This window comes from Cavia porcellus, unplaced genomic scaffold (assembly GCF_034190915.1).
Source record: "Cavia porcellus strain 051 isolate PalLab524CR breed Dunkin Hartley unplaced genomic scaffold, mCavPor4.1 scaffold_15, whole genome shotgun sequence".
NCBI classification, from domain to species: Eukaryota; Metazoa; Chordata; class Mammalia; order Rodentia; family Caviidae; genus Cavia; species Cavia porcellus.
In genome coordinates, this window is record NW_026947498.1 from 10,994,108 (window position 1) to 11,015,544 (window position 21,437).

Below are 21,437 nucleotides of genomic sequence, written 5' to 3' on the forward strand. Positions count from 1 at the left end.
ACCACCACTGGAAACAGCTCTACTGCTCTCCCTCTTGCAGGCTCTCGCCTCAACCAGGTGACCCGGAAGCGGGAACTGTAGCAGGGTTTGTGGGCAGGGTTGGCTCAGGACCTACGGAGAGGCAGCTGCTTGCTTCCCTCCATTCCCAGGGATGGGGCTGTTCCCTGATGCATGTCCCAGTGGTAATCTGACCAGGCGCACACCCAGTGTGGCAGGGCTCGGTGTCTCAAGTGTGGGCAACATTTCTCACAGTGAGCCCACATCCACACAGGCCCACTCAAAGACACATGACCCAAAACAATGGTTATGAAGCCATGCAGATGGACACGTGCCCAGGGCCTGTGGCGAAGACACTCACCACCAGGGAAACACAAAGAAATTCCACAAACCGAAACAAATTGATATCAAGTAACAGCATGGGAAGAAGCCACTGGAGAGACAGAGGAATTGCTCACGGGAAGAAGACAGTGCTGTCCTGTTGGGTCAAAAACAACACAGTTTAAAATCCATGAGGCCTTGGGGCTGGGGATTTAGCTCAGCAGCATAAGCGCCTGCCTTGCAAGCAGGCAGTCGTGAGTTCGATCCCTGGTACCGATAAAAAAGGAAAAAGACAAAAGAAAAAAAAAAAAAATCCATGAGGCCACTCATCTGATTACAGTAACACAGCCGACCCAGCCCAGCGAGGGGCCTTTGCTGGTGGAGCAGAGCCCATTCTAGGCTCCTACGTGGCAGGGGGCACTGTGAGAGCCAGGGCTTTGGGTCCACTCAGTGCCATGATGTGGGAGAGTGTAGTGTGCCCTATCCTTCCCTGGAAGTGAGGCAGCAGGCCGGCCTCTGTCCTGGTCTCCACTCAGCCTATGTGCCACACCCTCAGTGGCCACCAGCAGCAGGTCCTCAGAAGCTGCTGATCACCAGCCCTCCCTGTACAGAGGCCCTGTCCCCACTGCCTCTGAGGCACTGGAATACCAGGCCTGCGGCAGGAGGAAGTAGAGCCTGATCTGTGTCCCAGTGGGCACCTGCAGGTGTGGGTTCCCAGCGCCATGCTCAGGGTTGGATCCCTGCCCAGCTCTGAGGCCTCTGAGTGAAGATGAGGTGGTATCCTTTTCTGCCAGGCCCAGTTCATTCCTGAGCCACCTGCCTGACAGCACCGGACCAAGGTGGACCAGCCCCATGCTGCCTTGGCCACACAGAAGCTTTGCAGTTTGACGAGGTCCGTTTAGTCAGTTTTAGCTTTGGTCACCTCATGCTTCATGTTTAGATCCAAAACATCTCTCCAGACCAATGTCATGCAGCTTTTCCTAGAAGTGTCACGTTGCAGTGCCGCATTTGTCTTTAGTTCAAGTTGACATGTGCATAAGGTAGGATGTATGTTCTCGGTTTACTCTCTTGCATGTGGATACCCAGTGGTCCAAGCACCTTTAATGGGAGAGACTCCTTTTCCTACTGGGCGGCTTGGCATTTTTGTCAAAAACCGAGCGACTGTGAAAGCATGGGTGACCTCAGAGCTCTCTCCCTGATCTCTTTTCTGCTGTTCTGATCACAGCACCCTGGCATGGAGGCGAGCCCGGCGGTGTGATTCCTGCAGTTCTTTTCCTGCTCGAGTTGCTCCAGCTATTTGGAGTCCAGCTTGCATGGCTCAGCATGAGCTTCTTCAGTGCTTGTTTGTATGTTTTCTGTTTCTGTGAAAAATATTCCTGGAATTTTGATAGGAATTGCACTGAACCTGTAGATGAGTCTGAGTGTTGTGGACAGTTAAATACTAATTTTTCCATTCCGTGAACATGGGACACCTTTTCATTTATTTATGTCTTTTTCGTCAATGTTTCATAGCTCCCAATATATGATCTTTTGCTTCCTTGTTAGAATTTCTTGCCATTGAATTTCAGTATTTGTCGCTGACTGTAAATGAGATTGTTTCCTTGATATCTGTTTTTAGGTGGCTTGTGGCTAGCGCATAGGCATGTTACTGGATTTTGTGTGCTGATTCCGTGTCCTGCAGCTTCACTGAACACCAACAGTTTTTGGTGGCGCACTGGGGTTTTCGAGACGCATTGAGACCTTGGTTGTCAAGAGGTTCCAGCTTGCTTCCCATTACTTGGACAGCAAAGTTCCAAATACATCTGTGCAGTGCTCCTGACTCTGCTTGGTAGCTGAACCGCAGATTTGACCTGCAGAAACCCGTGAGGGTCGAGAGAGAGTCATGTGCTGTGTGTCCCGAGCACTCAGAGCACGACGGTTCTGCCTGCCCGGCACCTGTGCCCAGACCACACAGAGTGCTGAGTTAGTGCGGTAAACACCCACCATTGTGCTTCCCTTTTTACACTTTATTTGCACAAAATATGGTAACCATAGCTCCAAAGAGTTAGTGATTCCCACAGGAAAGCTGAGAGGAGACTGTGAGAGCTGTGACAGCGCTGAAGAAATGGTCAGATTTGCTGAAGTCCTGGAAAGGTAATTTATTTATAGGGGTAATTTCTGGGCCTCAAAGCCAGTTATTTGGTTTTTTCCTTTATTTCTTATGGGCAAGATATGTTCGGTTCTCGAACTCCGCAGTGTCTGGGCAGGAATTTGGAGTGAACTGAACGTGACCGCCAAGGATCACCATAGAAGCATGTATCGTTCGCGAGCCGGGAAGTTCATTGCCTGCTTTCCAGTGGGCGTGCCCCCAACTTCCTCCTCCTGCCTACTTGCTTGGGCCAGTGCCTCAGTTTCTAACTGTTCATAGCACTATGTAGAAATATAACCAATTGTTTTGTTTTGCCCTTATTCCCTGCAATCTTGCTAAACTTATTATTTTAACAACATATATATATATATATATATATATATATATATATTGCTTAGGGTTTTCTACAAACAACTGTGTCACATATGAATGACATGAGTGTGATTAGCCCTTACTTCTGTCTACTCTGGACATGGTTTTTCCTCCAATGAGACACTGTATGCAGAGGAAGAGCCCCTGAGAGTAACAGGGACGCGTGCTTCCTATCTTGGGGAGAACCCACTTGGTTTGTCAACACTAAGTGCAACATGAGCTGTAACCCTCCCACGAGTGCCCTTTGTGTGGCTGAGGAAACACCTGGTTGGGGGTTTTTAGAAGTTTGATGCTAACTTGTCAGAGTCTCTTTCTGTACTGAGGGAGACTATCCTATTATTTCTCTATTATTGTATCGTACAATAAATTACGCTGAGTAGTTTTAATATGTGAAACCAGCCTTGTACTCCTACAGTCAAACCTGCTCGGTCACCAAGTGTCTGCTGATTCTCTGTGCTGACATCTTGTTAAGGGCTTTCTTGTGTGTTTGTGGAGGAGACAGTCAGCAGCCTCCTTCCCTTGCAGTGTCTTCGGGATCAAGGTGGCAAAGGCTTTGTGGGAGGAGTCCACCCCGCCTCCAGTCTGAAAGATCTTCTCTAGATTTGCAGTTATTTTTTCATAATTGCCTTCTACTGTCCACCAATGGCAATGTCTGAGTGACAGTTCTTCTTAGGAAGATTTTTAATGAAGAACCAACTTCTCTGACACACCCAGATCTACTCAGTGCTTGAAACTTCTTTCTGTAGCATTGTGGATATTATGTGGTCTTCCAGGAATTTGTACACTTTGTCTAAGCTATAGAATACATTAGCATAAAATAAAAATGTGCATAATTTTTTGCTATCTTTTTAATATCTACCAGCTCTGTAGTGACATCCACTCTTTGTTTTTGACACTGGCAATTTATGCTCACATTTCTGTTTCTGATCAGCCTGGACAGCGTCTATAAAATGAGGCAAAACCAAAACCAGTTGGCTTTTAGTTCAGAGAATTTTCTCTATTGATTCTCTGCTTCCTTTTCATTAAGTGTTGTCTTGATCTTTAGTATTTTAGTATTTAGTACTTTCCTTGTGTGATGCTATCAACATGACAAAAAAATGTTGCCTGCTTCATGTAGACAGTTATGGCGGTGACAGGATATTGGGAAGACATTTTTTTGACTTTTTGCTCTACATTTCTCTCTGACGTCCGGTTTTCATTCTGCTATTATGTTCTTGATCAGTTCCATGTAGCATAAGCAGGGCAGCAGGAAATTCACATGGTTCTTGTGTGTCCAGGGTCACTTTCATTTATCCTTAATCTTTAAAACATACTTTCACTGACAGGAATTCTGCTCCAACATTGTCCCTGTCAGTCTGCTGTTGTCACCCTTGTGTTGCTTTTGAGGAAAATTCTGCTGAATTCGTCTCCTTGTCTCTATGCATAATTTATCCTTTTTACTTCACTGTTGCCTTGAAGATTTTCTTTGCTTCCCCGAAGTAGTTGGAATGTAATATGCAGAACTCTCCTTTTCTGTTTTGTTTGTTTGTTGTACTCTTGACGTTTGTCTCAGTGAATGTTGTCCAGGTTTTTGATTTGTGGTTTTGTGTCTGTCATTAATTTTGAAAAGTTCTCGATTGTTCTTTAACTATGTCCTCTGTCTTTCAGCCCGTCTCTGGGTCTCCCTCTGTCCTTCTCTCCTGAGATTCTACTTATATCTATTGATGTGCCCTACATCTCCTGGAAACACAACTGTTTTTCTGTCTCATTGCAGGCAATTTCTGTATTGTTTTCTGCCCTGGACAATGTCGTGTCCACTTCATTCCCAACCATTCTTCCTCACAGCTTCTGTCTCTTTCAAGCCAAGGATCAAAAACAATGTAAGTTCAGGGATCTAGCTCAGCAGCTCAGTACCTGCCTGGCAAGCGGGAGGCCCTGAGTTCAATTCTTGGTACCAAAAACAAACAAAAAACAAAACCAATATAAGTTAAATAATGAGAATCTCACCAAGTGTGCTACTTTCATATCAACTATTTAAATAAATGTATGTATACTGACATGGAAAGAGCTAGAACACACACAGAGTTTAAAAAGAACTGTCATCATCAGGCTGCAAGGAGAACATGACATACAGGACACAGAATTTATAATATTATTTATGGTGGTCACCAGAGTTACATACAAGAAAGTGGAAGAAATCTGTCCATAACACTAGAAAACCCAGCCAAGGGCAGTGTACTGCATGGGTCCAGCAGAAGGTCTAGACCCATGACAGTGCTTCCCACAAGTCCAGCTGGAGGTCCAGAGCCCACAGTAATGACTCATGCATGTCTATTTCATGGGTCTGAGCTGCAAAGGCCCAAAGGTCAGCTGTGGAAGTGAGAAAGTCTGTGCCAGTGGAGTGAAGGATCTGTGCCAGCAGGCTGAGGGTTCTACACTGGAGCTAAGAAGCAGTGCTCAAAATAAGGACCAGGGCTCCCCTGAAAAGCACCACAGCCATTTTCAGTGACAGAGATCCTGAGCTCCTCTGATGATGAGAGCAGCTGAGTACAAGTCAGGAAGCCAGCTGACAACTTCTCTTGGAGACTGAACAGCACCATCTCCCCCTCGAGAGCCAGGAAGCAACGCTCAAAGTAAGGACCAGAGCTCTCTCAAAGTGAATCCCAGCCCTTCTCTGATGACAACAGCTGAGTTCATATCAGGGGTGTCAGCATGACGAACTCCCACCAGGAACCAACAGCTCCAAACAACAACAATGCTTAGGAAAACCCACGATGCTCTTTGGTCTCCTTTTTATGCTGGCAGCATCCTCAGGTGGGCCGTCTGCACTCAGCAGCACCCGCACTGATTCAGGTCCGCTGCTGTTAAGCTGACCACCAGTTTTTAATACACAAGCAGAACCGTGAGCACCATTTCATGTGTTGTTTTCAAATTTTACAGAACAGCACTGTATTTCCAGGGTGACAGCTACCTGTCATGTGCATGGTGGTAAAGCCCAGTGGAGGAGGATTAAGGGCTGCTTCTGGAAGGACAACAGGGCTTGGTGGCCACACCTGACTCATCACAGTGGGACGGATGTGCTCTGGCCCAGCTTTGCTATGACTATGCTCTGCCTGGGTGCAGGGCTGAGGGAGGTGAACCCGAAGCTGGGACCTGGAGGTTGCAGAGGTGCGGTATCCCTGTCTGAGGCTGCCCTGGGCCCTGAGCTGTGCGAGCTTCCAGTTGGAAGTACGTGGGCAGCTCCTCACTTCCTGCCTCCAGGGGTGCACAGAACTCGGTCACAGGGCAGAGAAAGGGGTCCACTTCTGCCGGGGAGGGGTGGGGGTCCAGGTGGGCCTGAGGGCTGAGGGCAGGGAGGTGGCCAGGCACCAGATGGGAAGGTGTCAGTAGGGGGCCTCACACCACCAACCCGAGGCACCGATAAACCCAGATCTGTTCGTGTGTGTGTGTGTGTGTGTGTGTGTGTGTGTGTGTACTATGGTATGTGTGGCTGTGTTGCAGGTGTGCACTGTGTGAGTGGCCCTGTGTGTCGTCCTCCATGTGTGCTGCTTGGGAAAAGCTATGCTCCCAAGCTCTGATGCCCCTGTCACCCCCAAGAGCAGCTGATAGCCATGTCAGGAAGGAAGGCCTGGTGGCTGGGGTGGCCGGCTGCCAGGTGGGCAGGAAGGGGAGGCGTGGCCTGGGCAGTGTTTCCCTCCATGTCACTGCCTTGGAGACAGCGAGACAAAGCCCTGGCAGCAGTGATGCCCTCAGGCCCCCACCCAGGTGAGTCATGGACATGGGGGCTGTGAGGCACAGCACCCACAACTATGGTGGGGCCTTTGGGGTACAGCACACATGGAAAACCCCGCATGCTGCTGCCCCTGCACTGCTGTGGCTGCCACCTCCGCACAGGGCGCAGGCATGTGGCCTCTTGTGAGGCCTCTGCAGCCTTGATGGGCTGACAGCTGATGGTCTCTCACACCTCCAGACCCAGGCCTCCCAGCCCCACCTGCTCCCGAGCATGGCAGCTGCCGTGGTGCAGCCCTGAACCTGAGGGAATCCATGGTTTTGGAAGCTCACAACTCTGTTCCACCCCAGGGCCTTTGCTCAAATTACCCTTGGTCCTAGACACTCTTCTTTGTCCTACCGCCTGCTTCTCCCCAGCCCACCATGGCGTCTGCTGCCTCACCTGCTCCCAGCCATCCAGACCGGTGCTTGGAAGTCCCCCTATCCTACCCCTCCATGCTAAGGGCACTGCTCTGTCTATGGGGCAAGTTGGTGTGGTCTGCCCTTCCTGGAGGGGCCTCAGTGACCATGCAGTGGATAAGCCAGTGCTGGACATGGTCCCCTCGGTAGACCGAGCCCTACTCTCCATGGAGATGCAGGCAGATGCTGGCAGGGAGCTGCTGAGTGTGACCTGGGGCCTTCTTTCGGGGCACAGGCCTGTATTTTCTGGGTGCTTTTCCCCCACAGTGAGCTCATCTTACTTGTGCACATTAGTGAATAAACAGATCACTAATGGAGGAAAGAGGTGGAATCTGTGGGATGAAACTAAACAGAAAAACAAATGCAGTGTTTCTGACAACCTCAGGTGTCCAGGGGTCCTGGGAGAACACTTTTTTTGGTACCAGGGGTCAAACCCGCTCCATCCGTGGCCCAACACTTTGTTTTTTGCTCTGCTCCTGATAACACTTTTATCACTTCAATGGCCCTTTGAAGAATAATCCTTGGTGTGTCTGGAAAGCCTCCCTAGGCCACGGCCTGCACAGTCCTCCCAGGGCCCTCGAGCACAGGTTCATAGGCCAGGGATGGGCGAGGAGGGTCAGGCCTGGGTGCCTGCCGCAGTCCCAGGGGTGCTCAGGGTGGCACACAGGCTCCAGCCTGCACCTCCGCCTGTGGGTGCTGCTTCCCAGCTGTAGCTGAGCATTCAGGCTGCTGGGCGGAAGTGAGGCCTGGAAGGTGGGAAGGGATACAGGCTGCTAGGCCTCTCTGGTCACTCCTCACAGGAAGCGGGCTGCGTGATGGGCAGAGGGGCAGCTGGGGACCCAGGCCAGGCCCGACACACGTGTGGGAACACCTCACACACTTGCACACACCGCGCACGGTCACAGAAACACGAGCTCCAACGCAGCACGCACAACACACAGATGCAAAGTCCTCAAGACGCACACAGACCCCTACGACCTGCAGGGACCCTGCCATCCTCACCGACCCACTTCCTGGCCGAGTAGGCGGCCTGCATTTCCACGCTGTCGCGCCCGCAGGTCTCTGTCTAGGAGCCCCCTGCCCTCCACGAAGACCCGAGTGCACTAGTCACCTGAACTGGCGCAGGCTCAGGGCAGAAGGCGCGGGCGCTGGCGGGTGGAAGGGCAGGACCGGGCAGGCCCGGTTTTGGGCAGGACACGGCCTCTGAAGCTGCAGCCGCGGGGCGGATGATGCGAGGGGATCAGAATCCACCTCAGGCCCGGCTGTGCGGAGGTGGGGGCAGGCACGCCAGGCGCACGGGGAGGACCTGGGGTCAGCCTGGTGGTCAGCACGAAATCAGACCGGGTGCTCAGGGTTGGGAGACCGGTGTGGGGGATCTGGAGGCTGCAGGGCAGGAGCCTGAGGCTGAGGGTGCCGCGGGGAGGGCCCGGGACGGGCGCTTCCCTCTCGCGCGGAGCTCTGTGCTCTGCAGGCAGGGAGCGACCCTGGCCCTGCGGTGGCAGTGAGGGTCGCGGATCTTTGCCACCCCGGCCGGGCCCTGCAGGAAGGAGCTCGTAGGCCCTGAGCGACGGACCCGTGTCTCGGGAGCGGTCCTGAGCCCGCGGCTTTTCGCAGCCCCTGGAGAAGGCGCCTGAGCCCAGATGCGGGTGGGGCCCTGGCCCCTAGGCCCCTAGGTTTCTTGGTCTGGCCCCCGTCCCGGTCTGTCCGTCGCGCCCCGCCCAGGCCCCGCCTCTCGGGCTCCGGCCTTGCCCCGCCCCCTCGCCCGTCCCGCCCCCGGGGGCGCCCAGAGCGCGGGCAGGCGGCGCTCGGCGTCCAAGGCGCAGCATCCGTGCGGAGTCGGCTGCGGGATGGCAACGAGGTGCGCGCGGGGCTCGGGGCGTGGGCGCGGGGGGTCCTGGATCTGTGGCCCAGCGATCCAGGCACCCTGAGGCAGCGAGGGTTTCGGGAATCGTGTGCGGGGTCCGGCTGCGCGGGACTGGGACGCGGGCGCGCGCGACGATCTGACCTTGCTGTACCCCGCAGGTGGCCCCGGCCGCGCCGCCTCCTGGCCGTGCTCACCACCCTGGTCCTGCTGCTCTCGGTCCGCGCGGCGTCCGCGGAGCCAGGTAAGACGGCGGGTCGCGGGGCCGGGATTGCGGGTGGCTGCCCTGAGCCGGTGTGGGCGCTGGCGGGGTCGTGTCCAGAAGTCCGGCCCGATCGCCGCGGTGCGGCCCGTGTCGTCTCCCTGGCTTCGTGCCCTGCTGTGCCGGGCAGGTCGCACCTCCGGGGTCTCTGAGCGACCGCGGACACTGCCCGGCCCGAGGAGCCCGCTACGCGTGGCACGAGTTCCGGACTTCTGACGCCGGCTCCTGCCTTTGTGTGCGAAGCCCGGCCAGGTCCCGCCGGTGTCGGGTTGCGCGGCCTGCGGGCGCATCGCTGTGGAGTCCGTTGCTCGGTGACCCTGGCCTCCTTTGCCCGCGCTGCTCATTGTGGAAGTCCCAGTGCTGTGCTGGGGGTCCCGAGCCAGGCCACGGTCCCCGTCCAACCGGCAGGCGCAACATGGACTGAAGCGCTGGGATGCGGGATGAGCCAACGGGGTCCTCTCCTCCCTCCCGGACAGCGTCACCTGCGCGTCCCCTGCGCGTCTTCCTCCACCAGGAACCGGGAGGAGCATGAAGGGAGTAGGGAAATCGGGCTGGAGAGAAATAACTTGTTTCATTGTTTCTGGCTGGCTTAGTCACCAGCTAAACAGCAGAATGGGCCTTTTAAAAAGTTACTACCTTGTGAACAGGTCAGCAGCTAAACACCTGTTGGTTGGGCGCAGATAATTCTTCCTTTATGTGTGCTGTCTGCGGGGGGTAAGGCACGGGACGATCTCTGCTGGCTCCGGGTCAGGCTGGTTCCTGCCGATCGTGCCACCCGGGTCGTTCCAGGCCATCGGTCCTGGCCCTGGTGCTGTCCCCTCTGTCCAGCCTCCTGGCTGCACGTGGAGGAGTTTACCCCTCCCCAGCCTCGCTGCCGTTCTGGTGGTGACAAAGAAAGGGCGGGCCAGCCGCCTCTGGCAGCCTCCTTATCTCAGAGACAGGAAATAAAGGTGATGGATTTTGGTTTTGCGGGGGAGCGCATGAGTCCTGAGTGAGATGAACTCCTGGGCCTGGGAATCGCAGCTGCTGCAGACTCGGGGGAAAGTTACCGCGCATAAAGCTGCAAGCCTTGTGAAGTGGTCCTTGGAATGTGGCTCCTCCTGGGCGGTTAAAGCCGGAAGCTGCCCAGCAGGGCCCTGCTGCCTGTCCCAACCCCAGCGGCCCAGCCCCCTCCTGGAGACCACTGCCCTGAAACCCTTGTATCTGCCGCCTTGGGTGCTGGGAGATGGGCAGTCTTCCCTTAACAGTCGCTTGGTTTGCTCTGGAAATCTGTGAAAATGACCGCAGGACTCAAAGATCAGAGTCTCGTTGGCCGACTTGCATTTTTTCTGAGCAGACTCACGCACTTTCTTGTGTCTGTGCCTCCTTTGACCCGAGGAAGCTTTGTTTTTGTGTTGGAGGATTGTTCCCTGTGTGGTTTCCCCCTCTTTTGAAACCTGGGGGCAGCACAGCTCCTGGCCCTGTGAGGTGGAGCTGCTGCTGCTGGTGGCCCTGTGGCCCCAGGCTTGCTGGAGTCCCTTGGACTCACACGTGTCTGTGGTGAGGGCCCCTGGGGTGAATTGAGGCTGTCTGGTGGGAGGTGCAGTGTGCCTGGGATGGGGTTCTCACCCTGCTGTCCCGGCCTCTGTGCTCTCCTCACCCTGGTGCCCGCCTGCACCTGCCCTGGACCACCCTCCCTGTGCAATGCCAGGAGGTGAGGGGCACCGAAGAGGTGGGTCCCTGCCCTATGGGCTTGGTGGCATCCCACGTCCATGGTGCCCCACAGTGCCCCACAGTGCTCAGGCTCTGAGAGCTCACAGGCTTCCCTCCCTGGGCTACCCCAGGGGGAGTCTCTAGGATTCAGATGCAAGGACTTCGAAAGATAGTTTTGAATTTCAGCAAAACTTGTTTTTCAGGGTACTCTTGTTTGACTTTAAAAGGAGAAAGGGAGAGGGGGAGAGGGGGAAACCTAGAAGGAGGGGAATGACCTGGCCAGTGCCCTGCAGCACTGGGCACCCAAGAGCCTGCCTGGCTCCTCATGGCTCCCCTAAACATGCTGACACCTGAACATGGGGATACACCTGCCCACACTGCAGTACACACATGTAAAAGTGCATGCTCATGTGTGCACACACAGTTATGCATCCCCACAGTTACACACAAACTTCCCCTACTGATGCAGTATCCACAGAGAAGTACATATCCCACACATATATACGCACAGTACACCGTCATGTACACCTGCATACGCAGTCATGTACCTGTGCATGTAATCACTTGCATACAGGTACACCCTGCACACCTGTGCATGCAGGTACACACATGCAGTTACTTCTGTGCACATACACTTGTACATACTAGTACCACCAGTATAAACACACAATCAAGTGCAGATATGATTGCACATATGCCTCTACACAGTTGCACACACATGCACACATGCACAAGTTTACTCTTCACCATAGCACCTAGCCGGTCTCTGTCTAGACTGTGGGAAGATTTGGGTGGCCTGGAGGTCCTTAGGGTGTACAGTCTGGCTGTTTCACAGTATAGGGGCCACCACTGCCTTGGGACAGCTCGTGGGCCACTGAGGGCCCAGAAGGGGAAGGGCATGCAACCTGACTCGCTATCCAAGACTGCTTGTCAGGCCCCACACTGCCCAGGCCAGGAGAGCCCCTCCAGGCCTGGTGCGGCATGTGTGGTGGAGATCCTTGCCCCAGGGGCACTTCCCAGGCGGGGCTGCAGCCTGGTGTTCTGAGACATTACCACTGCATGTCACACACGGTAGCTGTGGTGGCCTCTGTACCCAGTTCAGGACAGGGCACAGCATTCTGTGATGTATCCCTCTGCTTCCGGCTCTGCAGCTCTGTGCCTGGTCAGCTCCTCTGGCTTGTAGGGTCCTGGGGCCTCCCTGAGGGAGTAGGGACCCCACCTCCCAGCAGTCTCAGGAGCCAGCATGCAAGATCACATAGCCGGAGGCCACAGGGAGCTGCAAAGGGTGGGGCAGCCTGCACCCCTGTGCCCAGCTGCCTGCCTCAGTGCTACCAGGGCTGTTGCTAGTCTCTGGCACTGGTCTCTGTCCCTAGTCTGGGGCAGGGCTCACCCCTTGGCTCTTCGTGTGCTGCTCTGTGTCCTGCTGCCATGGCGTGTGTCTCTCTGTGTTGTGCACTTAGGATGCATCTCTGCTACACATCATATCCTGGGGGTGGGGGTGGGTCTGCTGCAGGCCTCAGCTGCTGAGTTCAGTAGGTTTTGTTCCGTGCACAGCCTGTGCTTCCAGGGTGGGAAACAGGAAGACCACCCCAGGGCATCTGAGAGCTGTGCCGGCCGGGCTGTGCGAAGGGCTGCCAGGGGAGCACCCTGTTCTGCGCTGAGTCACGGGAGGGGTGTCTGTCCCAGCTCCTGCGCACAGGCAAGTCCTGGCATGGTCATGGCTGCTGCAGCCAGAGCCCTGGAGCCCAGAATCTGCTCGCAAGCCTGTGCATCTTCCTGGAATTCCACACTGGCAGACAGGTCACTCCTGGGCCGGGCCCCTGGGATGCTGTGTGCGCGTGGGGGGCCCTGTGCCAAGGCGCGAGAGGGCCGGGTGCCCGGCACCTGGTGTGCAATCAGTGACGCACTTGGCACCATTTCAGAAGACTCGGGCTCTGTGGGTGGGGACAGAGCTGGGTGTCCCTTGGGAAGGACACTAGGCCAAAACCCAGGCTCGGGCAGGGGTGGGAGCCTGGGGGCTGGGGGTTAAACTCTCCGGATGCCATGGCTAGAAGCCCTTGTTCCCAGTGGTTTGCTGAGTGGATTCACAGTCAGAAACGCCAGGCCCTGTCCTGCAGCCAAGCTTAGCCATCATCTGAGATGGCCTTCCTCAGAGGGACCCTTCTGACCCCCCCGCCAGCATAGGCCACTCCTGGGATGGGACAGAAGAGGTGTCTTCTTTCTGCTCAGTGACTTGTGCTGACCGTAAGCAGCAGCCCTGAAGAGGAGAGCCCCGACCTCTCTGAGGAGTCCGAGCCTTGCAGTGGCCCCTCCTGTCCCAGGGACATGAAAGGGACAGGAAGAACTGCCTTGCGCTGACCTTGAGGCTGCCAGCATACAGATGCACTGGCTGAGAGCATGAAGACACCTGCCTTCTTGTTCGCTGGGTGGGCAGCTAGGTTTCTGGGGGTCCTTGTGGAGTGGCTGGACAGCTTCAGCATGGGGAGGAGGAAAGGGGCCCAGAGCGTAAAGCACCCACTCCCAGTGGCCCAGGGAGGAAGGGGCCTGTGAGGGGACCTTGCCACCCCCTGGGTCCCTGTGTCCTAGGTGGCAGGCAACCTTGGTAGGTCTTGCATGACCTCTTCCAAGGCAGGGGCAGCAGCATCCCTGGGGACAGTCCAGCGCCTGTTCCCTTTACTGGCCAGGCCTGGGAGGGACAGTCACCTGCACCTGACTTCACTTCCCAGCTGTGGACTTCTCTTCTCTTATGTAATTTTATTTTATTTTGTTTTGTTTTATTGTATTTTACTTTCAGTACTGGGGGTGAATGCTGGGCTTTCACACTGAGCTACATTCCAGACCTTTTCTATTTTTTGCTTTGAGCTGAGGTCTTGTTAAGCTGCCCAGGCTGGCCTGGAACTTGTGATCCTCCTGTCTCAGCCTCTTGGAGTGCTAGCATTACAGGTGTGCGCCTCTAAACCTGGCTTTCTGTGTGCAAGGGGCTGCTGCCACCCTCGATACAGGAAGCAGATCCTGGATTTCCAGATGACCACAGTGTAGGGCCAGGGCGCAGCTGTGTGGAGCCGGCTGTGTTATCTTGGTGCAGGCAGAGCGCCCGGCCAGCCGGCTCCCTCCAGCACTGTTCTCACGGTCCTTATCGGGGGCCCAGGCAGAGCTGTGCCACGCGCCGGCCGTGCCGGCTCTGGACAGGGAGGCCTCCAGGCAGGCGGCATGCATGTGCACTGGCCCTTGGCCCCTGGGTCGGGCACCCTGGTCGCGGGAGTCCTACTGATGTAGGGCAGGAAGTGTTGCTTCTGAGCCTACGGCATGGGTGTCTGTCCCTGGAGGGGAACATCGGAGTTGGAGGGTCTCAGTTCCCCAGCCCCCAGCTGCTGACATGTGTCCCGGTCAGGACCTTCCTCCTGCCTTTCTGTGTGTCGTCCACAGTGTCATCTTGGATGTCGGGTTTCACCAGCTCTTTGTGCTATCATTCACCTCTTGTTGGGGGCCAGTATTTCTGGGGGCAGAGCTGCTCTCTGGAGTGTGTGGCCTCTGAGGCATCCCTGAGGTGGCCCTGGCTCAGTATGCAGACAGCCCCTGTGAGCCTCAGCCTGCCCCCTGCAGCTCTGGTACGCTGTGGGTGAGGATCCCCAAGGCCGTGGCAGTGTGGGCAGAGGTACCCAGTATGCGTCCCCATCATGTTGCCTCTGTGGGTGCAGAACTGGATCTGGACCTGGCCCCAAAGGGACAGCTGAGAGCTGTGCAGCTGGCCTGAGCCCTGCTGTCTGTCCCCTGCAGCACGGTGCCAACTTCTGGTGGGGGTGCCAGGAGCCCCTGTGTTCACTGTGTGGCCTCAGCATGGTACTGCGGCTCTGGAGGTCCCGCTCACTCTGCCTGAACTCCCTGCCTTGCTGCTGGACCCTCTTGCTGGGGGTTCCTCTTTGTGCTCCTGGAGGGCAGTGTGGTCCTGGCCCCATGTGCTCTGAGTCATGACCCTCAGCCCTGTCTCCAGGGATCACCCGTTAGGAGTGGCTCTGGCCAGTTCCTCTGCACTTGGAGGGGAGGCTGGGCTGCTGGGACCATCATGCAAAAATGCACATTGTAAGATCCTCAGGAAAGCAGGCGTGGACAGGGAGGCAGCAGACCTCCCACCCTGACTCTATCTTCCTTGGATGGAGGGGATCCATTGCCTGCAGGGAGAGATGCGAGGCCCAAAGTTGAGCACAGGACCAGCAACTCCTGGGCTGTCCTCCTGTGTGCACTGTGGACAGGTCATGGCCTGAGATGTCTGCGCCTGGCCAGCAGGACTCAGTGGGCTGGGATCTTGGGCCACGGAGATGACCCTGGGTCTCAGGTGTCCATGTGACCACAGGGTCCTGGCCAGGGTCACACAGGGCTGGGGACAGGTGAAGCGAGGAGGAGGCTGTGCTGCTGGAATGTGGAGATGCTGGAGCAGAGCAGAAACAGTGGCTTTCATCAGGAGAAGGAAGGGAAGTGGATGCCAGGATGGGACCAGCTCTGGACCCCGCTGTACAGACCCAGGCCTCAGAGCGGTGGGGGAACTGGGCTGAGGGTGTGTCGGCCCCAGGACAGCTCTTCAGTACTGCTCAGGGAGGGTGAGAGCCCTGGGGAAAGAGCCCTTGCTGGATTCTAGGCCTTGCTCGGACAACGCCAGGCTGCTGGGATGCCGTTATCAAGACACCTGGCGGGAGGCTGAGCCTTCCGGGCCTGCTCCAGAGCAGCTACGCACCCCTCCGAGTCCTCAGAGACCTGTTGGCCCTGGTGTGGAACAGGAGGCGCACGACCCGGAGCATGGGGCATCTGCCAGCCTCAGTCCCCGAGCACTGCCCGCCTCCGCCTGTTGATACTCGGTGCTCCCCTGGGCCTTCCAGGTCAGGCACCCTGGAGCGCCATGTAGCTGGGCTCTCACAGAGTTGGCCATCACTCCTGGGCAGGGCCTGGCTGGCCAGTGTGTGCATTCACCCATTCCAAGCATGGGGATGGGATCCCCAAGATGGCATGGGCTTCTGTGCTGGTCAAGCGGCTGGCCTGGCTCCACACCCTGGCCAATGCTCGAGTGGGCAGAGGAGTATGAACAGCTGCCCCAGGAGGGGGCTCTCACCGGCCTCTGTCTGTGTCTTCATCCCCCTCAGGTGTCTGTGAGAGGCCTTGGGCCAGCTCCAGAGCTGTCAGAGCTTGTACCATGGCAAGTGGGGACCCAATGTGGCTGAGATGTGCTGGGCCCTGGAGCTCCCTGTGCTCAGATTCAAGAAGACCGGCCTTAGGTCAGAACTCAGCCTGTGATCCCAAACTCTGGAGGCTGAGGCAGGAGGATTGCTGTAAGCTCAAACATAGCCTGAACTATGTGGGAAGACTGTCTCAAAAAACAAACACAAAAACCCAAAGCAAAACAGAGTGGCATGCAGGCCCAGCGCTCCTGCCCTGCCCGTCCTCCCCTGGGTTTCCCTGAGGCGCCAGGGCTGCACTTTTGAATCACAGACTCAACTCAGCCAGTCGCAGAGCTGTGAGCTGCAGCCTGCGTCTGGAGACGGTGTGGCGGCTCATCCCTGACCCTGGACAAACACCAGATCTCAGCAGCTTCCGCCTCTGCTCCACTGATAGCGCAGCCTTTCATGTGCTTATCTCTCCTGGCCTTCAGCTATTCAGAGCATCTGGCTCGACCTTTGCCCTCTGCTCACCACTCTAGCCCTGCAGTGGGCTTGTGGTCAGTGAGGACATCCTTCTCTTCCTGTTCGATGCCTGGGGCCTGGGGTCCCCCAGGATCCCTTGGTGCTGGCTCAGGGTCCTTGCCCCACGTCCCCACTGCTCACCTGCTGCCTATGCCTCCCTCCTGGCTCTCACCTGGCTCTAGGCCCCATTGGGGCTGTGCCCAGCTGTCCGCCTGCTCTGGCTGTGGGGCTGGATCTTGGAGAGATGCCCGTTGGCCCCAGCTTGTCTGGGCCATTGTGCTTCTTTCCCCAAAGCTGCACCATCCTCCATGGCCATCCCAACGTCTTCTTCCAGCTCTGCCCACCACGGCCCCTTCCATGGGGCCACCACCTGGCCTGGGCCTCTTTCAGAGTCTCATGATGGCCGCTGGAGAGCCGCTCGGGAGTCAGCCAGGGAGCCATGAAACTGCGCTGGCAGTGCCCTCGGGAACCAGGTGTGGACGGACGGGGCTCCTGTGCAAGGTGATTGGCTCATTGGTGTCTGCAGCTGTGGCCCCTGGCAGCACGAACCAGATTGCTGTGGGCCTGGGCATCTGTGTCCCTGCTGGCCCTTGACCTGACCTTGACCTCGTACCAGTTTTGAGCCGAGCTGGGACAGTATAGTGGGGAGACCGGTCTCCAAATAACAAGTGGAAAGAGGCTGGGAATGTGCAAAGGCCCGTGTTCCTTCCATGGTGCTGCCGGAAAGGAGTGGATGGGAGGGGAGCAGCAGGGACCTCTGGGCTGGGAGCTCTCTGCCACCTCGGGTGCATTCCTGGTCCCCCGCTGGGGGCTCCTAAGTCTACCCCAGCTTCTGCCCCATTGCAGAGGTCTTTAACTGTGTGTGACATTATAAAATTTTTGTGAGTTTTAAACAAGTTTACTCTTTAAAATGCACACACATCACATTCAGAACCCTGAATCTCTGGCAGCCTGGCGTTGCCCCCAACCCTGTCCCGAGGGGATGCGTCCTGCTTGGCTGAGTCTCTGCTTCCCCACGTCATGGCTGCAGCTGGTTCTGCTCGTGCACTGGGCCCTGGGGCCTGACTCAGAGGGAGCTGCCAGATCCTTTCATCAGGAGTCGGCTTCGGAGGAAGATGACAGTGGGTGCAGGAGGCATCGCATCACCAAGGGTGGAGAGTGCACTTGGGCCCTGGCTCTGCTCTGGTGCCGTGGTCTTGCTCACCTAGTGGGGACATTGCCATCCCACTGCTCCAGGGCCCTGCCAGTGTTTGCAAGCTGGGCCCGGCCTGAGGCCTATGCCCAGCAGCGGGTAGCACTGTGGGCAGCACAGCATTTCGGCGCCAGGGGCTGGGAGGCAGTGCCTGAGGGCTTCTCTGTGGCTACCTGAAGACCTAAGGTTCCCGTCCCTCAGATGACGGCCCCTCCATGCCATGGGCAGCTGGGCTCGTGGTGTCTTGTGCAGGTGGTGGCCCTGCCTGAGGAAGCTCGCTGCAAGGCCCTGAGACACCCTGAGACGACTCCTCCTTAATCCCTGCTCTCAGATCACAACGCCAGATTCAGGTTCCAGTCATAGGCAGAGCAGCAGAGCGGTGCGGAGAGGTCCCATGTCTAGACACTAATCCAGCCATCTCAGTTCTCCCACCGTATCCCAGCAACAGGGTCATGAGCCGGGGGTGGCATTCCCTGGGGCCCAGCTGAGAGGACACCCCCCTCCCCCTGGCTCCTTAGAACCTTTGGAGTGTGGGGAGTGTGGGTGGGGAAGCCCCCTGGAGAGGGCCACTCCCCACCAGGCTGCTGTGCGGGTTGTGACCCAGGGATTCCAGAGAAAGCAGCCATGCGTGGGGGCAGCCTGGCTGTGGTTTCCTGCCTGCTGTCGGGGGGACAGTTTGGGTGCCTCTTCATCTGCCTTGGGTACCCCGAGCTGAGAGAGACTCCAGCTGTCCACACCTCCCACGTTGGCCACACCAGTGGGGACAGGGAGGGGCAGGGTGTCCAGCTGCCCGGCCATCTGCACAGGGCTGTGCTGCAGGAGGCTGACATGTGGCCCCATGTCCTCACCTTCCTCGTCCTCAGGTCCCGTCAAGTTTCCATCATCACTCTGCTGTGCAAGCCATGGCCACCTGAGCTTGCTGCAGTGTGGCCTTCTGTGCCCTCGCCTGAGCTCCCTGGACTCCTGGCCACAGGGTGACCCCTGTGTTGGGTACCGAATTCCTAACTTGACGCTTGTCAAACATTAACCAGCAAGGCTGGCAAGTCCCCGTCCATCGCAGCTGCCAGTGATGCACTGTGCACACGTGATGGGTGCTGTGTGTTCCTGGGAGGAGCCCATCCTGGCCAGCATGGGGCTGACTCTGCTGGAGATCTGTGCTGTGGCCGAGCACCCTGTCCCCCCAGCTGGGGATGCCTGTGTTGGGTGCTTTGATCTGGGATTTTAGCATGGGAGGGTGGGGCAGCTCTACCTGGCCTTCAAGGCACAGAGTGGGGCCCTGCGGAGCTGGGTCACCCACAGCGTGCAAGGACCCAGCCAGGTGGGCAGCTGCCAGGCCTGGAGGAGCTATGCCTGCGAGAGAGGGTCTGGTGTTGGCCTGGGGATGGGGGTCTCTGGCTTAAGGGACACCTCAGCTGTCCTCCTTGTGGGACAGGGCCACCATGCTGGCAGACAGACAGCAGGCGGGGAGCAAGACTGCACTCACTGGGCAGCTGCTGTGCCCAGCCCTGCTTGGCCAGCTGCTTGGTGAACCTGGGGAGGGACAAGCGTCCAGGTATGGTAACTTGGGTGGTACCTGGGGCAGCCCCTAGGTAACCAGGGCCATGGTGTCTGATGGCCCCAGATGACCCAGAGACCACCGTTCTGCACATTGGACCTGAGCTTGGGCACTTTCCGGGCAGAAACAAGGGGCTGAGACTCAGTTCGAATTTTGGTTTGATTTTTAACCTGGCAGTGAGTTACAGGATGCTGGGGCTCAGCATCACTGTGGTCAGGATTGCGCTGAGTTTCAGCTGAGAGCTGAACAGCACTGTGGAGCCTGGCTGGTGCAGGGCAAGTCCCCAGGTGGGTGGTGGAGCCTGGCCCTGTGCGGGGTGGGACTCTGCCGGTGGCTACATGTGGACTCTGCCTCTGGCTATGCTGATCTCTTCAGCTTGGAGGAAAACCTAGAAGGGCAGTATGTGAACCCTTGCTGCTGTGCCTGGGTGTCTGTGAGTCCTAGGACATCAGGTCTGTCATCCTAATGTAGGCTGTGACACGACTCCTGCAGCACTGTGCCGAGCAACATTGGCCTGGTGAGGTTGGTCCAAGGTAGCTCTGGGTTCCAGCAGAGGAGGCTGGGGGGAGGACAGTGCCCTTTCACCCTGGCCCTGCTGCCTCTCAGGGAAGCTAGCGGCTCCTTCTTCAGTTCTGCAAGGCCCTGGGTGTGGGGAGGATCTGGGATGCTCACTGGGCCTCACCCTGAGGGCTCACCTGGGGCCGCAGCAGCTTTGAAGCTGTAACCCTCCAGGAGGAGGAGCCTCCCTGGTGGATGCCCCAGAATGTGGGCGGAACTCCGCAGTGCCTGGGTGCTTCTAGGAAGAGCCCAGCCAAGGGCTGTGTGTGGCTTTGAGGACATGGCTAGCCCTGGGTTCAGTTGCTGTGGGCCTCTGTGGCTCTCCTGTACCTCTGCTGTGGGGACAAGAGAGGCAGTATTGGGGGGGGTGGTATCTGCACTCACTGGCCCATGGGTCTCCTGCTCGGGGTTGGCACCCCAAGATGCCATGGCAGGGTGAGTGAAGATTGCCACATGGTGTCAGGTGATGCCCTTTCCTCCTCCCACCTGGATACCTGCTCAGCCACCCTGCCCAGCCAAAGGGGACACCACCTGTCCCTTTGAGTTCCAGCACCCCAGGAGAGGCCAGGCCTTCCGTGTCCACTCAGGATGTGAGGCCAGGTCAGGGGTCCTCCCTCTGGGTATAGGTGTGGGCTCCAGGCGCCTGTGGCTGTGCTCTTCTTCCTCTCTGCGCTGTCTGAGGGAGCCCATGATCTCCTGGCCATGAGCTCCACTCTGTTCCCTTTCTCCTCCCTGTGACCTGAGGTGTGCCGGTCCTGAGACCACACTTTCCTGTGTCATGGGTCCTGGGGAGAGCCTGGGGATCTGGATCAGCTCAGAACCTTGGGCCTCTGCACTGGCCTGGCCTGAGGTGGAGGCCTGCCTTCTGCACATCACTGGAGATGAGACCCTGCCCCGTACTGTCCTCAGGGTAGGGCACACGCAGCTCAGCTGCCTGTGTGTCCGTTAGGTGTGGAGCCCACAGCACCTGTCTTGGTCAGCACAGGCTGGGGGGGGGGTCATCTCCTCTGCTGGACACTGCTCACATCTGGGGACACGTGTCCTGGTGGCAACCTGAGTACCTTGAACTAAGTCCCTGCTGGGACCCACTTGCCGATTTGTGCCTGGCAGGTGTCTGCTCCGGTGGTTTGTCCAAGGACCCAGCAGGGGACCTCACAGTAGCTCTGTGCTGCTGAGACTCATTTACACCCTGGGCAGAAGTGGAGCAAGGATCACAGGGTCCTGCATTGTCCCGGATGAATACTGTCAGGTGTGGGGACGTCTGTCCTGCAGGCCTCATGGCGGGGGTCTGGGAACCAGGACTCGGTCCCTGTGAGAAGGGCGCAGTGCCAGGGAGGTGGGGCTGTGGTGTGGTCATTCGCTCTGGCACCAGGCCCCGAGTTCACTCATTCCCACGCTTGCCTGTTCCTTCATTCGTTCGTGTTTGGCCTATGAGCCATTCCTCGATCTCCCGCTGATTCATTCACTCATTCATAAATTCTGTTCCTTACCCACCCAAATCAGTCGTTTGTTCCCACACTGGTTTGTGAATTCACTCATCCCTGCTCTGCCTCCTGAATGTCCACTCTCCCCTCCTCCCGTGAATCGTTCATTTGCTCCTGTACTTGTCCCCCATGCCCTTCTCTGCTGGAAGCAGGGTCCTGAGAGGCTCCAGTCCCTGTCC

The 21,437-nt window shown here is 57.2% G+C and overlaps 1 protein-coding gene across 1 annotated transcript in view; it reads left to right on the forward strand.

Annotated features, from left to right (window-relative positions):
• Positions 1-8,668: 8,668 nt before the first annotated feature.
• Col18a1 (collagen type XVIII alpha 1 chain) overlaps positions 8,669-21,437 on the forward strand; it is a 68,795-nt gene continuing 56,026 nt past the window's right edge. Inside the window, exons 1-2 of the mRNA XM_013145004.2 lie at positions 8,669-8,843; positions 9,008-9,090. Coding sequence (XP_013000458.2) covers positions 8,833-8,843; positions 9,008-9,090 — 94 coding nt within the window. The 5' untranslated portion in view covers positions 8,669-8,832. The remainder of the gene's footprint in view (positions 8,844-9,007; positions 9,091-21,437) is intronic.